This window comes from Pipistrellus hanaki (genome assembly GCF_964339955.1).
Source record: "Pipistrellus hanaki genome assembly, chromosome: 19".
NCBI classification, from domain to species: domain Eukaryota; kingdom Metazoa; phylum Chordata; class Mammalia; order Chiroptera; family Vespertilionidae; genus Pipistrellus; species Pipistrellus hanaki.
The window spans coordinates 21331559-21354183 of NC_140521.1; the positions used below are offsets into that span (position 1 = coordinate 21331559).

At 59.1% G+C, this 22625-nt stretch overlaps 1 protein-coding gene and 1 long non-coding RNA gene across 4 annotated transcripts in view; one reads left to right on the forward strand and one right to left on the reverse strand.

Annotated features, from left to right (window-relative positions):
• Positions 1-16886, forward strand: part of SRRM4 (serine/arginine repetitive matrix 4) — a 118546-nt gene extending 101660 nt beyond the window's left edge. The window contains exons 8-12 of one of the 3 annotated variants that reach the window (XM_084868306.1): positions 6043-6347; positions 9477-9659; positions 13923-14033; positions 14954-15094; positions 16445-16886. In XM_084868306.1, the coding sequence (XP_084724432.1) occupies positions 6043-6347; positions 9477-9659; positions 13923-14033; positions 14954-15094; positions 16445-16748 (1044 nt within the window). In that variant the 3' untranslated portion in view covers positions 16749-16886. The remainder of the gene's footprint in view (positions 1-6042; positions 6348-9476; positions 9660-13922; positions 14034-14953; positions 15095-16444) is intronic. The other 2 variants (XM_084868305.1, XM_084868307.1) reach the window with 2 other exon arrangements.
• Positions 10276-13823, reverse strand: LOC311613927. Its single transcript, XR_014793556.1, has 3 exons — positions 13666-13823; positions 12786-12847; positions 10276-10693 (listed from the first exon to the last, which is right to left on the reverse strand). It is a non-coding gene; the product is annotated as an uncharacterized lncRNA (long non-coding RNA).
• Positions 16887-22625: the final 5739 nt, after the last annotated feature.

Below are 22625 nucleotides of genomic sequence, written 5' to 3' on the forward strand. Positions count from 1 at the left end.
GAAACTGAGGCCACGGGGCAGCACGTGGGCAGCCCTGGCCTTCGGAGCCCTGGCCCAGCTCCTGCAGATTCTGCAAAAGCCCCGGGCTCTCCCCGGGACGGGAGGGCTGCACGCCCAGCATGCCCTGCGGTTCAGAGGAGAGGGACCAGCGTGCAGAAGGGCAGCCTGCTGCTGGGGGGCTGTGAGACCCGGGGGCTGTGTGTGTTTTCAATGGAAAGTGCCATGACATTGTCAACTTTTACTTTTGTCCAGAGTCAGGAGAGAAAGAAATCAGGATTTTCTATCATGAAAGTGACATTTCCCCTCCCCCCGGAAAGGTAGAGGGCATGGCCTCAGGAGAAAGAATGCGCCTTTAAATGAATGCAGCTCCTTCCCCTGCAGAGTCCTCTCCTTTAGGCTGGGGCTGGTGACATCCATCCAACTAGATCCGTGCTGAGAGTGCGGGAACCGGTGGCTGGGGCCAGTGGGAGGGCCTTCGGCGAAATTAGGAGCTGGGGCGGCCCCTGCCCACCTGGAGGGAGAGAGAGGAGGAGGCCAGGCCACATCTGGGCCCCAGGAACATGCGGTGCCCAGCCCTCACCATGGCTCCAGCCTGTGTCACCTCCCCCCGGCCCCCTGCAGGCCTCCCTCCCCTTCTCCTTCCCCTGCTCCTCTCAGATGAACTCCCAACACGCCAATGAATCCATCCTTTTGCTGTCTTCCTAATTAGTTTGCAAAGGAAGACAACAAGAGCCAGCAAAACAAACTTAATGTCTGCGCCACAAAAGGGTTTTTTAAAAAGAAACAGCCAGCCCCTCCAGCTACAGCTCCGCCAGCAGCTCTCGGTTCGCTCGAGACTCCCCAGCCCCCGTACGGCAGGGAAGGAAGAGAAATTTATAGCCATCTCTCTCCGCGGGGCCCCGCGCAGCTCAGCAAATGGACTTGCTCGGCTTAATTGGAATTCTCTTCTTGATTGTATTTTTGTAACCTATTAGGCTGTGCTGCCTCTTGATCTCAGAATTCAGCTGAAATTAAATTTTAAAGTGTAAGTGAGAGGTTGTCTTTTTTCCCCCCGTTCTTGATTAAATAATGATTTGAGACAAAAACAATAAATAACAGTGCCGGCTTCCCTGGAGGGCTGAGCGAGACTCCTAGTGAGCCGCCGGGAGCGGGGATCGTGGTGAGGGGACTTAATTACTTATTAGCAAAACTCGAGTGCTAACGCCGCGGAGTGTGTGAGGGAAGGCGAGGCGGCGGGCTGGTGAGCGCAGAGGACGAGAGCATCGGCGGGAGGAGCGGAGGAGGCGGCGGGAGCGGCTGCTTGCTTGCTTCCTCCCCAGGGCCAGGAGCTTGTCCCTTAAAAATAAAATCTGAGGTTGGCAATCCCTCCGATCGATAAGGCTTTGTGGCTCTGGTCATCTAGCTGCTCTCATTGGCAGAGGCCAGGAGGGGTAAAAGGTCGAGATGGGGGAGCAGGGGCAATCCGTTATAGCTCTGGAAGGGCGAGACGGGCCACGCAGGACACACGTGTCTGTTGCTTTAAGAGTGATCGGGGTAAAACACTTAGAACAGAGGGTCACAGACCCTGGGATCTCAGGGGCCAGGCAGCTGTGACACAAGCCCGGGGCCCTTGCGGGGGGCGTTGTGGGGCTTGGGCCGGAGAGCTCAAGCCGCCGCCGTGACTGTCACATGATACTGCAGGAATGTGGGCCCTGCATTGAAGATTTTATTTCTTCAACACCCACCAAAACGGGGTTGTTAGGTGACACCGGTTAGTTCACTTCGGTGGTTGCACACACCAGGGGGTGTATCTAAAACAAGGCCCCGCTGTCCCGGCCACTCAGGCTGCAGCCGACTGTCCGTCCCTTCACCCTCCTCACCCAGGGCTCACGGTCACCCCCCAGCGGCCAGGCAGTGTCTGTCTGTCAGAGGCCCGCTGGCCTGGCCATGAGAGAACTGAGAGCTCAGGTGCGGGCTTCACCTCCAGTGGGAGGGGCGGGAGTGGGGAGTCAGTGCCGCGGCCCCGCCCAGGCTGAGCCGGACCCTGGTGTCTGCTCTGCCCTGGCTCCTGCCCTCCAGCGCCCACTGTGGCAGCTGGTTTGATGCATCTTCTACCAGGTCCTCTCCGCCCCCCCCCCCCTCGCAACGTCCCTACGGCCATGCCCTCTGGGATAAACTACCAGCCCTCAAATGCCCGGCTTGGTTTCCCGGAGAGCCATGGGAAGACGGTGCCCTTGCACCTGGTGGCCAAGCAGATCTTACGGGCTGAAGGTCCCTGCCAAGACCCAGAGGTGGGCCTTTGTGCAGACAGGAAAGGAAGGGCGAGGCCGAGGCAGGAGAGGGGTCAGAGTGGACCAAAGAGGACAGACTTGGTCTGAGGAGCGCCCCGTCTTAAATGGGGCCCCTGGTTCCTGAAGACACTGTCACTGGGCGGCAGGTCTAGGCGACTCCTAGCAAGGATCTTGAGCACCGTTTGTAACCAAGCCTGGAAGGAAGGGGCAGGGGCAGGGGCAGCTGCAGGCCTGGAGGAGAAGGCGCAATGGATGGAGAGGAGCTGAGGTGAATTTTGAGAGGCCAGTTATGCAAAGGAGGCGACAGGGCGCGGCCGGGAGCTGTCCCTGGTGTCAGTGTGGTACGGGCCACTGTTTGCATCTTCCATGCTGGATGGGGTGCCCGCTCAGAAGGAGCCCCCGAGACAGGAGGGCAGAGGACAGGGACAGAGGCCTCTTTGTCTGTCTGTCACAGAGTCGAGACTTGGTCTCCTGTGTGTCCTCATAGCTGTTACACACACACACACACACACACACACACACGTCTCTGGCTCCCTTCAGTTGTGTCTCTTCCTTGTACCGGGTGAATGAAAAGCTCTGGGAAAGGTAGAGTCTGAGGTTTGGGCCATGAAACTAGCCAGACATCCTAATGAGTTTGTTAAAATGCCCTGTCCCCGGAAACAGACAGAGCCACATAGATTTCAGGGGAAGAAGCAGGGAGGAATGCCCTCTCGTCCCCAGCCCGGCCCGGTGAACACTCCAATCCGGACAGGTCAAACAGGGAGAAGAACTGTGTGTCCGGCACCTGCCAGGGATGTCACATCACTGTGTGCCAGGGCCGTGGAGTTAAACCGCCCCCCATCCACTGACCACAGTGTGCCCGGGCCGGTTGTGAATTCCGACCTGCTCGCCGCAGCCCAGGGGCGGGCTGTGAAGGACGCATCATGCATGTCACAGAACTGAGCGGGCCCTTTAAACTGGCAGAGAGGTGGGTGTTTCCAGGCACCAGGGCCAGCCCCGGGGGAACACTGCACGGCACCTGCATCTCAGTGTGCCGGTGAGGATGGGAGTCCCCTGTGGATGTTGGCCGTGGTCAGGTAGAGGCGCTCCGAAAGTGTCCCCCTGAGCACAGGCTGTGGGGTTAGAAGGTGGCGGAGAAAAGGTCCCCTTCTGCCTCCACCAGCCCCAAGGGGCCTCCCACTTGCCCAGTCGTTGCCATTGGGGACCCACAATGCACCAGGGCCAGTCATTGAAATCAGTAGACGAGGCTTTGAGTACAGACAAGGGGAGGGTCCAGCCCTGCCAGGTTCTGGGGAGCGAGCAGGCCAGGGACCACGGGATCGCTGTTCTCCAGTCCCTTCCCTTGAGCCTGGTTCCCTCCACGGAGGGCTCGCCTGGCTCACCGTGACATCCTAGCCACCAAACACCCACCGCCCCCGGACCACACCCCGGCTGAGCGCTCGCCCCAGCACTCGGCCCGGGTCCAGCTGCCTGGCACGGCGCTGACTCCTGACCGGCTGTGGAAAGACACCTTCCCTTTCCCAGCCCAGAGGCAGGGAAGAGGTGACATCCACACTGCAAACAGGAAGACCAAACGGAGCCAGAAACTCCGCCTGAGCAACCTGATTTTGAGGTCCCTTCTCCAGGGCAAAGCTAGCCAGGACCCAAGCAGAGAGAGCAGCAGCCATGCTGGGTAGAACGTGGCAACGCTGGGCCATCCCTTGGCTGTGCTCAAAGCCTCCTGGGAGAATCCACGAGGAACCCCGCCTCCCGGGCCCAGAGCCGCCATGCCTAGGAGCCAGAGGTGCCCGTGACCATCCCAGTTGCGGTGTTCCCATGTCTCACCCTCAGGCCAGCTGCTGAGAAGGCGGGAATGTTCCTTCAGAAAGCCCCAGGGCATGAGATCAAGTGAGGGGCCGGCAGGCTGCCGGTGAGGGTGTGGGGACCGGGGCCAGCGTCTAAAGGCGGCAGCCCACGTGCTCTCCGTGTGCATGTCTGTAAGTCAGGCCAGGGACCTCGGAGAAAGGCGAGCTCCTCCCTCGTCAGCATGTCTTCACAGGTATCTCTCTCCACGTCGGGGCCCTCGGGCCCTTCAGAGAGCTGGGCCGGGCGTGGCAGTGTGGAACCTGCCCAGGGCCTGGCACCCCTTCTCTGCCTCCTACACCCCGCGGCACCTGCACGCTGACACCTCAGCCTGAGCCTCCGAGGCCTGTCCGGAGAGCCCCTTGGAGCTGGGAGTGTGTGCGCCTTGAGAACAGGGAGATCCAGGGTGAGCCGCAGAGACCCGGGGCTCGGGCCATTTAAACCGGATTCTGGGGTCTTAGATGTTCCCGAGGCGTCCTCTGGACCCCGTGGGGATGGTTCCAGTTGGAGGAGGCCCAGGCTGGGGTTCCTCCTGCCCGAGCTAAACACGCCTGCCCTGCTGGCAGCGACCAGAACCAACCACGGGTCCCCCCAGGTGTGAGACACCCAGACCCTGGAGAGAGAACCATCCGCCGGCTTCTGAACACACCACCTCCCCATGGGCGGGCCCTTCGGCACCCCTTCGCTCCGTCTGTCCTAGGTGGACCCCAAGCAGGATTCTGGGAACCCCTCCTCGTTCCCAGACACCCCAAAGCCACATCTCCAAGCCCCGCCCCAAGCCCTTTGCTGCAAGCAGACCCTCCCTGTGTGGCCCGGTCCTGGCACCAGACAGGTGTCAGCGCGCGTTCTGGGTCCAGCTCGGGCACTCGGGGGCGACACGAGGGAGTGCTGGCAGCTCGAGGTCCTCACGGAGGACCCGCCGCCTCCCCATCCAGGCCCCGGAGAAACCAAGAGGCGCAGCTCAGGGCCCGGCGTGAGGGTGTGCAGGAAGGTGTGTGTGTTTTCTTGTCATTTGCGACTCTAACGATGGACTCACGTTGCCCGCTCTTCCCTTTCTCTTACACCTTACCTACCTACTAAAGGAGGAGCTCTTGCTTGGTAAGTGGATAAAATCCGCAAAGACATGAGAGCATTTGTTAGAAGCCACTCGAGAGCCTTAGCCACCTGCTCCGGGGGAAGGACGCACTCAGAGGCCGTAGAGCTTTTTGTTTGTTTTCGGTCAGACTGTTTGACTTCCTTTGGCCCCGCCCCCTTTGTGTGCCCCTCCGATTGAACACTGCTAAAATGTCATTTTGTGACCTTGACTCTACCTATAATATATATATATATTTTTAAAAGCTCATCTTTATTTCATTTCTTTTCCCCCATGCGATATTTGTTTAAGGATCTATTCAGGCACCTTTTTATTTAAAAAGAAAAAAAAAAATAGTCCAAATCATTGAGAATTTGGTTGATGTTTAAAATTTTGGCTTTGTCTTTTTTATTTTTATTTTTTTTTTTTTCAGTTCCAAGATAATTTTTTTTTTTCAGGCCCACAGTCCCATTTCTTTCCCCTTCCCCTTCCTTTATTTTATTATTGTTTTAGATTAAGGGTGTACCCACCCACCCCCCCTTTCTATTAAGTTGCCTCTTTGGTTTGCGTTAATTCATTAGAAATTAAATTTTGTATAATTTCCTTTTTCTTTTGTTTAATCTGGATCGCATGCTTTTTCTCTGCATGATACCTCAATCTTCCAGTTATCCTAGCAGGGGGTGAGAGATATCTCCTTTCTGTGGTATCCTTTCAGGAATTTGTGCTTTTGTTTTGGGCGTCTCTTCTTTCCTCTCTTTCTCTCGTTACAGTGCATCATGACGGTAAACATTTCTAGGTTATCTAGACGCAGCCGCGGGCCGGTGCTCAGCGCGTCCCAACGGGTGTTTTTGCTTTCAGATCACTGGGTCGGGGTCTGCTGCTGACCTCTTTACCAAAACAGCCAGCCCGCTCGCCGCCCGCCGCGGCCGCTCCCAGGAGTACGACTCAGGCCATGACACCTCCTCGCCGCCCTCCACGCAGATCAGCTCCAGCCGGTCTCGGGGTCCGGAGAAGGAGAGCCCGGGCGGGGAGTGCAGCCAGGGCCGGGACCTCCACAGCGGCAACACCTCCGATTCAGGGAACTCCTTCACCACCTCCTCTCCCCAGAACAAGGGGACGGCTCCCGAGAACCTCTCCCCCGCCAGCAGGGGCAGAGAGCCAAGGTCAGTGCCCTGGGCCGCGGGAGCAGGGGACCCCTTACCTCTGCATCATAGCCTCGCACCCCTATCCTGCACCTCCCACTGAGCTCCGACCCAGGAGTCTTTTATTTGCAAGAGGAAAAAAACTCGAACTGGCATCGTTTTTTAACAAATCCTGCTTTTTTTTTTTTTTTTTTTTAATGTTTTTTGAAATGTTCGGCTTCAGGTACAGCTGGATCCAGGTGCTCAAAAATATATCCTTGGGAATCTGTCCCATCACCACATCTCTCAGCTCTGCTTCTCCTACCAATCAAAGCGTAATATGCTAATGATATGCAGAGCCCTCCCACGGTCCCTCCTCAGCCCGATGGTGCACAGTGGTGTCCTTCAGCCTTGCCTGTGCCCTCTCGCAATCCAGGACCCCTCAGGGGATGTTGGAGAGCTGGTTTCAGCCTCCATCCCACAGGCCACTCCCCTTGAGAGGGTGTCAGATGCAGGGCTCATGGCTGGTGAGCCTCTCCCTATCGGGACTGATTGCGCGAGAGCCCTCAGCAGGCAAGCGGGGTCGGGATGAGCGGGAGTGGCATCAGAAGGCAGGTTTCAGCCCAATCCCTGCAGGCCACCCAGAGGAACCCCGCCCGTTGCATGAATTCATGCCCCTGGCCTCTCGTTATTTATAACAACGTGCCCTCCATGAGGAATGGTGACAGTGGGGTAGGCTGAACTTGAGGAAAGTTGTAGATATAAAACTTTACATGCCTCTTGCCCATTTCACACACCTGCTGGGTGCAGGTTTCTGTGGAAAACACTTCCGGGCAGCCACATAGGAGACTGTTGCAGCTCTCATCACTGACAGCTAGGCCGGACCCTGGAGATACAAAAGCGGGGGCCCTTCTCCCCAGGAGCTAGTGTTCATGGGGGAGATGTGGGGTAAGGAGGGTGGAAGGGCGGGCTTGCACTCTGTCATACAACAGCGGGGGGTCTTCCTTTTGGGGTGGGGTCAAACACAGTGGCCGGCTTTCAGAAGACAGGATTTGGGAGCCGAGGCTGGGGGACCGCGGGAGCCCAGGAGCTCTGGGCTGAAACGCCGATCGATAGAGTGTCAGCACCAATATGGGAACCTCCTGGGAGTCTGGGGACCTCCCAGGAGCGAGGCCACTAGCATGCCTGAGGAGGGGGAGCCGGCCCCAGTCGGAAAGACAGCACAGCGGCAGAGCCGTCTGCAAGGACAGAGCACCCATGTGCCCAGCACCTAGCCACTCCCGTCCTGGTCACCGCGTGGCATCCACAGGGACCTGGCCTCTGGTTTGCCGCCTCAGGACACCCCTGACCCCAGTTCACGCCCAAGCTTGGCTGGAGCCAGGGCTGGGCCAGAGCAAATGTCAGTGTCTCCAGAACAGGAGTGGCATTTCCAGATGAGCGGGGACACGTGTCTCCTGACCCAGGCTGTTACGCAAGGAGCACCGAGGGCAGCGATGGAAACGCCAGCAGCCGGAGCAATAGCAGCAGCTGGTAGTCACAGAGCCCTCATGCATGCCAGGTCCTGGGCCACGTGCTTCCCAGAATCACCTTCCTGCATGCAGAACCCTTCATGGGACCGGTCCCATCACAGCCCCTTTAGAGCGGCTGGGGAAACTGAGGCTCCGAGTAGTTCGTAGACATGGTAATGAAGGTCAACACCGGATCCAAACACAGGTCTGTCCCCGGAGCCCAAGCCACGCCTAGAAGCATCGAGCAGCGACCTGCTGAACCTGCTCGCTGTGGACAGTCACATGAAATAATTCAGCCCCCGCCGTGCACTTTGAGACGTAAATATTCTCTAAATGCACGGCTATTTGTGTCACATCAGCCCTGAGCAGATGGCTGAGTGCTAGAGGCATCATCAGCTCTAAATCCGGGGAACCTCATCCGTGAAGGTGAGGGGCTGGTGAGGTGCAGGGGGCGTGGGCTCGGAGCTGGACAGATCCGGTTGGGGAGTCCGGGAGGCCTAGGGTCCTCTGTGAACTGGGGGGACCGTGGTGCCGCTCACCAGGCTGTTGGTGGGACCGAGTGAGGTGAGGCCTGTGAAGGGCCAGGGCCTGGGCGTCTCCGGTGCTCGCTGCGCAGCTGTGTGCTGACAGCCAACGCCCGGGCATCAGGGCTGGGACAGGGGCTGGGGCAGCTCCCCAAGGCGCTCGGTGTCTGCAGGAGAAGGAACAGCGATGAGGCCACGAGGTCTTGTTGGGCAGAGGGAGGCATGGGGCAGGGGCGTGTCAAGGAAGGCTTCCCTGAAAAGGTGAGGTCAGACAAAAGCCTGGGCCCTGAGGAGGAGTTTTCAGGTGAAGAGGGGAGAGGGGGTGCCAAGGACGGGCTCAGGGAGGGGACAGGGACATTCCAGGAGGAGCAAACAGTCCGCTAGGCCCAGAGGCCAGAGGGGAGAGCTGAGCCTGAAGGCTGAACCGAGAAACCTGCTAATGTTGTTGGAACTTGACCCTTGACCCTTGGCCTAAGCCAAGTAGCAGGTCCTGACAGCCCGAGTGGCCCGGGCAGGTGGGAGCGCGGGGCGGTCGCTGTCCTTGACGGTTCTGAATGAGCCGTTGACCCTTTGCGTCTCAGTTCTCCCAGGTGCAGAATGGCGACACCGTGGTTCCCCAAACTCAGCCCAGCTTCTTGATTCTCACCCTCCCTCTGTACTCCTCTCAGCGCAATGAGCCCCTCCCTGTAAGGACACTTAGGTGCCACCTTACATAGAACATCAGTGCCACTGGTCCTAATGGAAGGCACCCACAGAGGAGCCCGGTGAAACGGTGCCTCTGTTCCTAGTCAGTCACATGGCCTGCTCCTCTCCGGGAGCCTGCAGACGGACAGGGGGTGACACCCAGCAACACCGACACCCTTCCCACGAGTGGAGTCCACTGGGAGAGACTGGGAAGGGAGCAGATCTCCCAGCACGTGACGTGATGTATTTACACCGTGCCCCCGCCCAGTGGCCCACAATACCGTGTCATGTCCCAGGGGATGTGTCCCCTTCTGCCTCTACTCCATCTGTGGCCCGTGGTCACTTCCCGGAGGCAGAGTGGGAGAGGAGGGAAGGCACAGGTGGGAGGCGAGTGCCAGCTCTCGGCGCCCACAGGCCAGCGGCGGGCAGTGCTGACGATGCTCTCCCTCCCACAGGGGACGGCAGTCACCGGGGAAGTCCAGTGCAGTCCCGGCCACAGCCCAGAGCTCCCCCAGGAGAGGGTGCTCCCGCAGCTCCTCCCATGCCAGCACCCGGTCCTCCAGCCACTCCTCCCGGTCCCCCAGCCCCAGGGCCTCCCCCAGGTACAGCCGAAGCCGATCCGCCTCCTCTGGGAAAAGGTGAGTGCCCTCTGACCTTGGCTCTGCAGCATTTCCTCCCGAGGAAGCTGAGGAGGCACAGAGACAGAGCTGTCCGTGGACCAGGGGCAGAGGAGGCAGGCAGGCGTGAGTTTGAATGCATTTACTCAGGACTAGCTGCTCGCCCGGGGCCTCTGCTCATCTCTCCAGCCTCAGTTTCCTCATCTGCAAATGAAAATAATGACGCCCTGAAGAATTGTTCTGAGAACTACAAGGCACTTAGAGCAGCTTGGAACATAATAAATATTAGTTATTATTGTTGCTATTGGCATGATGAGGAGCTGATGTGTGTTAATTAGCTTCTGCAAAAATAAAATACTCCCCACCCACCCACCTGGCTGGCATGGCTCAGTGGCTGAGTGTTGACCTATGAACTAGGAGGTCATAGTTCAATTCCCAGTCAAGGCACATGCCCAGGTTGCAGGCTCCATCCCCAGTGGGGGACATGGAGAAGGCAGTCAATGAATGATTCTCTCTCTCTCTCTCTCTCTCTCTCTCTCTCTCTCTCTCTCTCTCTCTCTCTCTCTCCTTCTCCCTTACTCTCTGAAATCATTAAAAATATATATTTTTTAAAATAAAAAAATATGCCCCCAAACTTAGCATCCTTAAACAAGCTTTATTTAATTTCTGACTCTGGATCAGCAGGCTGGGCTGGGCTCAGCTGAGTGGTTCTTCCCATCTCTCTCGGGCTCATGTACGTGCCTTCTGTGCGAGGGGCTGGCTGCTCACCTCCAGCTCCCTTGTCGGGGCTTCTCCTCAGTGATGGCAGGTTCAGAGAGTGCGGAAGGGTGCAAGGCCTCTGAAGTCCTGGCTTGGGATGTGCAATATGCCTTCTGCCATTCTGTTAGCCACAGCAAATCACCACAACCAATCAGAAGCAAGGGGTGCTCCTCTGAGTGGGAGGAACTGCAAGGTCACATTGCAAGGGGTGTGGCTACAGGGAGACCAGAGCATGTCCACTGTTTGCATTCCACCACTGAGCACAATAACAATTGGTAATTGCTTCTTTCTCTTTTCTAAAAAAAAAATAAATCTTTATTGTTCAGATTATTACAATTGTTTCTGTTTCCCCCCTCCCCCCATAGCTCCCCTCCACCTGGTCCCCACTCCACCCTCTGCCCTTACCTCCCCCCACCCTGCTGTCCTCATCCAAAGGTATATGATTTTTGCCCAGTCTCTTCCCGTACCCCCCACACAGACACCCATTTCCCCCTGAGAATTATCAATCCCCTCCCATTCTATGACCCTGATTCTATTATATTCACCAGTTTATTCTGTTACTCAGATTTTTAATTCACTTGACTTTTAGATTCACTTGTTGATAGATATGTATTTTTTGTTCATAACTTTTATCTTTACTCTTTTCTTCTTCCTCTTTTTAAAGAACACCTTTTAGCATTTCATATAATACTGGTTTGGTGGTGATGTATTCCTTTAGCTTTTTCTGATCTGTGAAGCTCTTTATCTGCCCTTCAATTCTAAATGGTAACTGTGCTGGGTAGAGTAATCTTGGTTGTATTCTTGCTATTCAGCACTTTGAATATTTCTTGCCACCCCTGTCTGGCCTGAATAGTTTCTGTTGAGAAATCAGCTGATAATCGTATGGGTGCTCTCTTGTAGGTAACTGTTTTTCTCTTGCTGCTTGTAAGATTCTCTGTTTTTTGCTCTTGGCATTTTAATTATGATGTGTCTTGGTGTGGTCCTCTTTGGATTCCTTTTGCTTGGGGTTCTGTGCGCTTCCTGGACTTGTAAGTCTATTTCTTTCATCAGGTGGGCAAAGTTTTCTGTCATTATTTCTTCAAGTAGGTTTTCAGTGTCTTGCTCTCTCTCTTCTCTGGCACATCCATAATTCTGATGTTGGTACGCTTGAAGTTGTCCCAGAGGCTTCTTACACTATCTTCAATTTTCTCGATTCTCTTCTCTTCTTGCTTCTCCAGAAGAGTGTCCTTTGTCTCTTTATGTTCCAAATCTTTGACTTGATTTTTGCATTCTTTTAGTCTGCTGTTGGGTTTCTGTATGATGTTTTATATTTCAGTGTATGTTTAATTTCTAGTTGGTTTAATTTCTTTTTCATTTCCTCGAGGGTCTCATTAATTTATCGGTCTTTTCTAGGAAATTCTTGAAAAACCTTATAACTGTGGTTTTGAACTCTATATCCAGTCTTTTGTTCTCCTCCATTTCTTTTGTTTGAGATCTCCTTCCTTTTCTCAGCATTTTCACTGCTTCCCTGAGTTGGTAGGGTAGCTTTGTGTGCTAGGTATCCTATATGGTTCAATGGGTCAGCCTCCCAGTTGCCTGATGTGGACGCTCTTGGTGCACCCCTTTGTGGACTGTGTGTACACCCTTGTTGTAGTTAAGTCTTGATTGTTGTTGGTGTCACTGGGAGGAATTGACCTCCAGGTCAATTGGCTGTGAGGACCCACTGTGTCTATAACGGAAGAATTCCTGTGCTGGAGACAAGTTTATAAGGGAGGACTTGATCCCGTAGGGCTTTGGTGCTCACTGAGTCTGTCTCTTGAACGTGTCCCTTATGAGAGTAGTTGAAATCTGGTGTCATCTCACACCGTCCACTAGATACACTAATTTCGGATCTCGAATGGGATGCAGTTCAGCTACTTATCTGAGGTCACCCAGCAGGAGCTACTGCAAGAACTACAGTTTTCTCATCTTTGCTTGGGATTTGGCAGTTTTGGAGCTAGAGCTGCAGTTTATTTCATTAAACTGCCACAATACAGGCCATTTATATGCAAAAGCAGTTGTGTGGAGCCTGGGTGGGTTTGTACAGTGTGCAGGGCGGGGTCTCAGGATGTCACTAGGCTGGGGCGCAGCAAACAGCTATGGCTACAGTCAGCCAACTCTGCCTTTCAGCCTTTCCAAGTCCCTGCGATCCAGCGCAGTAAACAATGATTGCTGCCCGCACCTCTGCAAAAATGTGACCCTCACTTTCGGACCCGATGGCCGACAGACCAGCTTCTCCCCGTAGGCATCTGGGTCCCCCGCATGACCCCAGAAACTGGATTTCAAAGTGATCGGGAGCTTGTTTTTCGGGTTGAAAAAAAGCTGTGCGCCCAGATGCCTGCCACCAGCCCGATTCTCGTGCCTCCATACCTAGGCTCCTCAGCTTTTCAGCGCTTGTGCTCCTTTCTCTGTCAGCCAGCTTTCCCGTGGTTCTGGGTGATAGACGTTTTGTCTTTTAGTTGAGATATATATATATATATATATATATATATATATATATATATATATATATATATATATAATTTTTTACAGAGAGGAAGAGAGAGGGATAAAGAATTAGAAACATTGCCAAAACCAGTTTGGCTCAGTAGATAGAGTGTCGGCCTGCAGACTGAAAGGTCCCAGGTTTGATTCTGGTCAAGGGCATGTACCTTGGTTGCGGGCACATTCCCAATAAGGGATGTGCAAGAGGCAGCTGATCGATGATTCTCTCTCATCGATGTTTCTAACTCTCTATCCCTCTCTCTTCCTCTCTGTAAAAATTCAATAATATATATATATATATATACACACATACACACACATATATATAAAGAGTTAGAAACAGCCGAAACCGGTTTGGCTCAATGGCTAGAGCGTCGGCTTGGGGACTGAAAGGTCCCGGGTTCGATTCCAGTCAAGGGCATGCACCTTGGTTGCGGGCATATCCCCAGTAGGGGGTGTGCAAGAGGCAGCTAATTGATGACTCTCTTATCAATGTTTCTAACTCTCTATCTCTCTCCCTTCCTCTCTGTACAAAATCAATAAAATATATTTAAAATAAAGAGTTAGAAACATTGATGAGAGAGAATCATCAATCAGCTGCCTCTTGCCTACTGGGGATATGCCTGCAACCAAGGTACATGCCCTTGACTGGAATTGAACCTGTAATCTTTCAGTCCACAGGCTGACACTCTATCCACTAGCCAAACCGGTTTCAGCTAGTTGTAGCTTTGAAATTGTTGTGCAAGGCGGCAGATTAGTTGCTCACCTATGCCGCCATCTTGGTTTCTGCAATTGCTCCTGTTTTTCACATGGAATAAGGACGCAGCAGAATGCACACACACGAAACCTCAGGTTCTGCAAGAGTCCACCTACATCCTGGCTTCCCGCAGTCCAGCTCCCCTCTGCAAACAGGAACGCCCCACAGATGTCCAGAGCACATTCCATCCCCTGCCTGTGCCTGTGCCTGTGCCTGCTGCCTCAGGGCTCCGGAAACAACCCTTCTCAGGGTCTCCTCTCCTTCAGGTCCTACTCGCGCTCTCCCAGCTACTCCTCCAAGTCTGGCAAGAGGAGCCCACCCAGCAGAAGCTCCGGATCCCGCCGCAGCCCCAGCTACTCCCGCTATAGCCCCAGCAGGTGCCGGCCCCGCCCCTGGGCACTGGCCCCGCCCCTATGAGTAGGCCCCGCCTCCCAGGCTCACAGTGGAATGTCCCCAAGCCCCGCCCCTACTCCCCTTAGGTCACACCAGCCAGACTAGGAATAGAATAATGATTAAACTGTAGTTCCCTTTGTAAACTGGGGTGGCAACTGAGGCCCCAAATATATCCTAGTGCCCTGATGTACTCCCACCCCAAAGGCTCCCACGGCCACACCCCAGGATTCACATCGCCATTCACACTCCCTGTACTACCTCTTATCCCCAGATTGATCCCCCGATTCTTACTCATCAGGCCTGTGCAACCTTCCCATCCTCACCCTGCAGCTCCTGCCCACCCTCAAAGGCTGACACCCTGCCCGCAGTGCCCACCCTGCCCGCGGTGCCCCCCCTGCCCGTGGTTCCCACCCTGCCCACCCAGCCCGCGGTGCCCACCCTGCCCGCGGTGCCCACCCAGCCCGCGGTGCCCACCCAGCCCGCGGTGCCCTCCCAGCCTGCGGTGCCCACCCAGCCCGTGGTGCCCCCCCAGCCCGCGGTGCCCACCCTGCCCGCGGTGCCCACCCTGCCCACCCAGCCCGCAGTGCCCACCCAGCCCGCGGTGCCCACCCAGCCCGCGGTGCCCTCCCAGCCCGCGGTGCCCACCCTGCCCGCGGTGCCCACCCAGCCCGCGGTGCCCACCCAGCCCGCGGTGCTCTCCCAGCCCGCGGTGCCCACCCAGCCCATGGGCTCACTCATGTAGACTCCACAGCCTGCCATCTTCCCTCCTGCCCTCTGGAGCCTGAGCAGACCCTGCCGCAGCTGGGGGGAGGGCATGGGCACCGGAAGTGAGTGCCCCTCTCAGCCCCTGGCACAGTAAGCCAGGCCAGCCCAGCCTCCCAGTAACCCCCTCGTACCCCCTCAGGGAGCGGGACCCCAAGTACAATGAGAAGAGCTCGCAGCAGCGGGAGTGCGAGCGGCCGCGGAGGAGACGGAGGTCCTACTCGCCCCTGCGGAAGCGCCGGAGAGACTCCCCGAGCCACCTGGAGGCGCGGCGGATCACCAGGTGAGGGCCTTCCCGCTCCCCGCCTCCTCCCAGCTGAGGGCCTTCCGGCTCCCCGCCTCCCTCCTGCCTCCCCCGGAGGGCTCAGGGCCACATGGCCCCAAGCTCCCAGCCAGGGAAATAGTTCGCCTTCAGAGCCTCGGAGCCAGTCAGCACCCAGCCCCCCTCCAGGCTGGGAAGGGGCCGGAGGGTTGTGTGTGGCCCGGGGGTGGCCGGAGTCGGGCCGGGAGGCGGGGCTGGGGAAGGAGGGAGGAGGGGGACAAAGCAATGGCCTGGCCTTTGCCTGGGGTGGCGCTGGGCAGACACAGGCTCAGAACCCAGGCTGATAGGCCCATGGTATCTGCACCCTACCCAGTGTGCAGAGGGCAGGTGGGGGAGCTCAGGGTGCTGGGAGGGAGGTGAGGAGAGGCCTGGGTTTGAGTGGAACTGGCCATGCCACTTCCCGGGAACGGGAAACCTCTCACCCGGAAGTCTGGGAGGATTCATTCCGGGAGTATCTGAAACGAGAGGACACGGATGTGGACGTGCTTGTGGGTTAAATGCAGAGCACTGGGCCCGCTGTGTGCCATCTATGGATGGGCGGGCAGGTGCCAGTTTCAGTAACAGGTGAGGTCTCAGAAGAGAAGCCGGTCTGAGTGGACGGGATGCCCAGCAGCTGGGAGAACGCCCAGTGCTGCCCTCCCGCTGGCTCCAGGGCTTCTCCTCTGACCGGGAAGGATCAGCCCGGAGGCCCGTGGGGCAGGGCTGCCCCCTCACGGCCGGGAGGAGGAGAAAGAACTTGTGCCGAAGGAGGGGACTCCTGCGCCCGCTGCCACGGCCTAGAGGAAGGCTGGGGCCATGAGAGTGGCATTCCCAAAGACTCGGGTTTCCTTGGTCAACCTCGAGTAGTCCATCCGATGACCTCATCCCGTCCGTGTCTCCCAAACCTCAGCCACCCCCACCTTTGCCTTGTCCGCTCAAGTGTCCTGGTGTTGACTTAATTTTCTCTAAATAGACTTGCCTTTTCTTAGAGGCCATACATTTCTCTAAAAAGGAAACTGAGACACCGCAGTAAACGGAAAATTGTCCTTCCTGCCATAAATAGAAGGTTCCAGTCTAAGTAAAAATAGCCAAACTCAGACTGAAGTTAATGTAGACTCCGCGGCCAGCGGAAGGCTCGGATCCCGGGCCTGCTGTGTTAAAAGGTGAAACTACACTTCTTAGGCCTCTTCAGCACCAGATCTGTCCCCGTGGCCTCGGAACCGCCCGGGGAGAAGGGCCGGCTCTGCCTTCTGGGACAGGCATGGGCTGGGGCGCAGGCGGCGGGGTCTGGCCCTCACGCTCTCCCTCATGCTCTCCCTCTGGTCCTCGCAGCGCCCGGAAACGCCCCGTCCCCTACTACCGGCCCAGCCCCTCCTCGTCCAGCGGCCTCAGCAGCACCTCCTCCTGGTACAGCGGCAGCAGCAGCCGCTCCACCAGCCGCAGCTACTCCCGCAGCCGCAGCCGCAGCCGCAGCCGCAGCAGGACCCACACGAGCAGCAGCTCCAGCTCCCGCAGCCCCAGCCTGGGCCCCCGCAGCCGGAGCCGGAGCCGGAGCCGGAGCCGGAGTCAGAGCCGCAGCCGCAGCCGCAGCCGTAGCTTCAGCTCCGCAGACAGCGGCTCCAGCACCAGGCGCTAAGCCGGCCTCCAGAGCCAGCTGCCTGCGGGGGGCCTCGCCTCGGCCGGCCCCTCCCTGCCCCGCTGCCTTCTTGGTGACAGACTTTGGGGGCTCCTGGACCCGTCCTTCCTGAGCTCCTGGAGGAGCCTCCACCAGCGCCACTCTGGGCTCAGCGCAGGCCCGGACCTGCGGGGACCACGCCGCCCTCAGGCGTCGTCAGCAGCGGGGCCATGAGGCGGGCGGCTGGGCCTGGCCGGGGGCACGCAGAGATGGCTCCGCTGAGCCTGCTCCAGGGCTCAGGGCAATTTAGACCCCTCCCTCATGCAGGCGCCCGGCTGCAGGGATACGGATCCCTCAGGAGGGGGCTGCAGGGGGGGCAAGAGAAGAGACCAAGGGCCCTTCCGCTCCAGGAGAGGGTCAGGCCTTTCGCCCCCAGCAGGCCAGAGCGAAGGCTAGAGGCTGTGAGTCCTGGAAGGGACGTGTGAGCAGGGACGTGGGCAGCCTGTCGGGAGGAGGGCCCTCTGCCCGGGGAAGCAGACACAGGGCGAGCAGGTCAGGAGCAGCAGCCGGCAGGTTCCCGCACGGAGAGGCCACCCCTGGCTCACCCACAATGCCTCTGGGCTGTTCGCAGGGACCTGCAACCTCCCGGAGGAAGGACACAGCCCCCTTCCCAAACCTGCCTTAGCCCCACCAGCTGGCACCAACTTAACTCCCGGGACCATCTGCCGAACACTCCCCGTGCCATGGCCGGCTGCCAGCCCCAGCGCCAGCCCGTCTGGCCGTGCCCTCCGGTTGGCGCCTGCCTGCCCCCTCCCCATCACCCCGACTGCCACACCCTGGATCCTGCCCAGGGCGGCCGAGTGCCCGCCTCCGCCTCCGCCTCCCGCTTTGCCTCAGGAATTTTGCTAGGATGGGACACAGCAGCTCCAGTTTGGGGAAAGACCCAAATCCGGAGAGCCTGGGGGTCTTGGGTGCTCCATGCCCTGAGCTGCCAGTGGCTCCTGAGGTTCCTGTCAGTGCAGAAAGCCCCACCCTATCTCTGCCCCCCGCCCCACCCCACCCCTGCCCAGGCTGGGCACGGGGTAAGCTGATCTCACACAAACACCAGCAGCTGCTGCGTGCACAGAGGCAGAGAACGGGGTGAGCGAGGATCCTCAAATAACTCCGGGCAGCCCCCTCACCAGCTGGCCGGCCCTCCGAGCCTCGGGGGTGGGTTTCACGTTGTGGCCACAGCAGCAGGACAGGACCTGGAGGGAGGGAGCGGACTCTCAGCTCTGGGGAAGCAGGGATGAGGCGTCCTTATCCCTCACACCACAGGGAACAGCGTGGTTTTGTTCCGAAGCAGCAACCCTCCCCGCCTCAGCCATCACCCAGCCGAGGGGCCAGGCCTGCGGCAGCCACCAGAGCCGACCATCCAGGCAGCGTGGGGACTGGCCTCCCCGCCCGCCAAGACCCACCGATGCCAATGCTGTCACCACGGAGGCCGGTGGCAGGTGCCGGGACAGACAGGTGCCCAGGAGGGCGTGTACAGCGACTGTAAATAACCCTCTCCCCCCCTGGAGCCCCCTGGACGCCACCCCTCACGGAGGAGGCTGCGGCTCCCGAGCCAGGGCACCTCCCCCGAAGCAGCAGGAGGCCTGACTGCCGGCAGGCCCGTTATTTATTTTACGTATTTATGTTTATTTATTTATTTATGTGCCGAGCTCTCGCTGCGCCGCCGTTAGCAGTATTCACTATTTATTTATTTATATGGAGGCTGTGAGGGGGGGGACCGGGGGAGGAGGGGTTTTCTAAAGTATTTCTGTGCATCTCACAGCTCTCCCCTTGTGTGTCTCTGGGTGGGACTGGAGAGGCGGGTGGGGGTGGGGGTGTTGGCTTTCGCCCTGAGGTGAGCCCCTTGAGCTCCAAGCCTTGGTTCTTCCCTCAGCCCAGCCTTGGGGTTCAGGCTGGGCCCCCCCCCCCCCCCCCCCCCGCCAGGTCGGCGGCTGAGCAGCGATGTGACAGTCACAGCTCACCTGGGGTTGGAGTCGGGTCACCTGGAGGGAAAGCTGGGCCCTCCCAGGAGTCCTGCGGGCGGGCGCTGCGGGGCGGGTGGTGCCAGGCGCGGGTGTGGAGGCCTGGAGGTCGGAGGTCACGGGGTCACAGGAGGGGTAACTGGGAGGCACTTGGAGGCCGGGAACACGCACCCCTCGCCTCACCCCGCCCCAGGGCACCTGCTGGCGGCAGCATCACTGGGCATCCCCAGCCCCGGCCGCTTCCCGGGAGGGACCGCTCCCACAGGCTGGCCCCTGCGTCCGTCCGGAGACCGCTCTGTCCTTGCTCGGGGGCCGAGGTGCCAGTCATCCGGGAGCCACCCCCCTCCCCCCCAGCGAAGGCCGCCTCCTGTGACCTCTGCTCTTCTGTCAGAGAGAGAACAAAGCTGGTTCTGAAACTGGGGAGGGAGTGAAACGAGCAGCTAGAGGGCCCCCCACTCCCCGAAGGTCACCTCAGAACCCGTCCAGGGGCCCAGTTCCCGGCCTCCTGGGCCCGGCCAGCGGGTCTGCAGCTGGGATGGCTCATCGTTTCCACAGTCACCCTGCCCGGCCCGGCACTGGGTTTGGTGAGACTTTGGCCACAGCCCTGGCCGTTTCCCTGGCAATGTGACTCACCCGCCTCCACCAGGCGTCCCACGCGCGGGAGCCCGGCCTGGGCAGGCCGGCAGAGGCCGCTCCCCGTCCCTCCTCTCCCTGGGTGCTGCTCATTGCCTTTACAGCCCCCACCATTCCTGCTCCCCCCACCCCCTTCCAGGGACCAGGCCGATGCCCGAAGCCTCGGGCAGCGCACAGAACCCCAGGGCGGACAGGGAGGGGACTGGCTTGAGGCCGGACACCTGAGCCTCGGCCCCCGGCTGGGGACTCACTGAGTGAGGGCGCCCGGCAAGCCGCTCCTTCTGGGGCCAGTTCCCAAGCTGAGGAGTGGGGTTTCCCCGAGGCCCGGGCAGTTCCCAAAGGCAGAGCGAGCTCCCTGAGACCTGGAGAGAGAAGGACACACGGACATGGCGAGGTGGTTTGTCGGAGAGGAGAGCCTGGCTGAGAGGAGCCGCCCCAGGTCAGAGCCGCCCGGCCTCACTGCATCCTGTCTCTCCCCTTCTTTGGAGGAAAGGCAACAGGAAGTCAGGATGTCTGAACGGCACAGGCCTCAGCCCCCACCCCTTCACTCGTCCGGACCCTCTTCCCAGGTTTGCTTGAAGAGGCCAGAATTCAGGGTGCGGCCAAGGGTTCGAAAGCATCTTCTCCTCAAGCGCCACTTCGGTCGCTGCTCCTGCCACAGTCTCCCCCGGACAGCCAAGGCAGCCTCCTGCGTGGACCTTGCTTTTCTCTTCAGCTGAATGTAGAATTTTGTTTAAAAACCTACAGGTTTCCTAACACTCGCCCTCCTGTAGCGGCCACCGGATCCCACCCGAACTCCCCGCTCCGCCCGCCAGGCCTGCCCCCGCCTCCTCTGGCCGCGCTGTTGTCTTCTGTTGTTTGTTTTTACTTTTTGAGGTGATTTTTTTAGTGGTGATGGTTTTGCATTGTCACACCATGATGGGGACCCCTTATCAGAACTCGGCTTACTATTTATTTCCTATTTATTGAGGGGTGCTGGGAGAGGAGAGGGACTTCCCCGGCCCCACAACGGCTCCTGGAAATCAGCCCGGCTCCGGGCTCCCAGCTCCCACCTCCCGGCTCCCGGCTCCCACCTCCCGGCTCCTGGCTCCCAGCTCCCGGCTCCCACCTCCCGGCTCCCGGCTCCCAGCTCCCACCTCCCGGCTCCCACCTCCCACCTCCCACCTCCCGGCTCCCAGCTCCCGGCTTCCGGCTCCCACCTCCCACCTCCCGGCTCCCAGCTCCCACCTCCCGGCTCCCAGCTCCCACCTCCCGGCTCCCACCTCCCACCTCCCGGCTCCCAGCTCCCGGCTTCCGGCTCCCACCTCCCACCTCCCGGCTCCCAGCTCCCACCTCCCGGCTCCCAGCTCCCGGCTCCCGGCTCCCACCTCCCGGCTCCCGGCTTTCACCTCCCACCTCCCACCTCCCGGCTCCCAGCTCCCACCTCCCGGCTCCCACCTCCCACCTCCCGGCTCCCAGCTCCCACCTCCCGGCTCCCGGCTCCCGGCTCCCGGCTCCTGGCTCCCGGCTCCCAGCTCCCGGCTCCCGGCTCCCACCTCCCGGCTCCCGGCTTCCACCTCCCACCTCCCACCTCCCGGCTCCCAGCTCCCACCTCCCACCTCCCGGCTCCCACCTCCCACCTCCCGGCTCCCAGCTCCCACCTCTGGGCTCCCGGCTCCCGGCTCCCGGCTCCGGGCGCGGCCGCCCGCGTGGGTGCGTGATCACCCAGGTAATGAGAGCGAGAATCGCCGAGCAAATTGGAACTGGCAGCAGCGCAGGCTTCAGTCATACAAATTAAGCTCAAATGGAACCGAAACACTGGTTAACTCCGGGAAAACCTCATTTAGATGGAAATTAATTGAGGAATAAAATGCCTACACACGAACCAACTTCTATTAAAAAGTCACAGCTCCTTGGGAGGAAAAAGTGGGAAGAAGACTGCAGTGCCTCTTCCCGGCCAGGAAAAGCCGTCTCGCCTTGTCCGGAGGTGAGCGGAGTGCGGCCCGGGCTCGGGGCTCAGTCCCGCCGTCCGGAGCGGGGTTTGGCCCCAGTGTTCTTGGCAGCGTGGAGGGAGGGGGTCAGGGCTGCCCGAGCCCCGACCCTGCAACCTCAGGATGCTTTCTGGCCGGGACTACGCTTGGGCCTTCCGTGCTGTACCGCTCTCTCCGTTCTCAGCCGTTCCCTCCACCGCCATGAGCCCAGACCTGGCAGACCTACCCCATCAGCCCGAGGCCATTTCTCCCCGTCAGGGGCCGGAACGCCCACCGGGAAAACCCCAGCCAGGGCCACCACCAGCCCGGCTCAGGCTGAGCGGCCAGCCTCTGCCTCTGCCAGGCCAGCCACATGGGAGCGGGGAGCTCTGCTGACCTCCCGCGGCCTGGGACCCAGTGCCCACGGCCACGCCCGCCTGCGACCCATTCACAGCTGAGCAGACCCAGCCGGCTCCGGGTCCGACTCAGCCTGTTCGCAACCCGGGTCTGTCCTAACAAAGGTCCCACAGTACGGTGTGCGCACACAGGCGGCTGCTCTGTGCCTGCTGGGGTGAGGCAGGGGGAGGGGGGGAGGAGGAGGAGGAAGGGGAGAAGCGGGGACACGCCTGTCACCTTGCTCATTTCTTCCACCTGCAGAGCAAGCCTGGAGGCCGGGCCTGAGGGCCGGGCCTGGGCCTCGGCGGGCGCTGGGTTGGCCTCCCCACGACCCTGGAGCGGTGTGAGGTCCTCCTTCCGACAGGAAAACCAGGGCCCCAACACTTCCCTGCCGGCCAGGAGGCGATGACGGCCCCGGGCCCCGGCCCTGACCTGCTGCCCACCTCCGCCCACCTCTGCCCCGGCGCCGGGTGGTCTCCACGCCCCGAGGGGCGAGAGGAGGTTCAGTGCGGGGACACACTGGGATCCAAGGACCAGACCTGAAGCGCCACCTGGCCCCACCAGCCGGGGGCACGGAGCAGGGATGACCGGGCAGCTGGTTGCTCATCTGTAAACGGGGGCAGAGTCGCCTGCCTGAGCCTCAGAGGGAGCTCAGTGCGATGGGGGCTCTGCATAAAGGCCGGCTGGTGCGGCCCAGGGGGTCGCAGGCCAAGGGCCTGTACCTAGGCTGCAGGTTTGATCCCAGGCCTGGTCAGGCGCTTACAGGAGCCAACTAATGAAAAAAATATATATATATCAATATATATATATATATATATATATATATATATATATATATATATGTGTGTGTGTATGTGTGTGTGTGTATATATAATCTTTTCCTCTCTCCCTCCCCCCCCATCCCT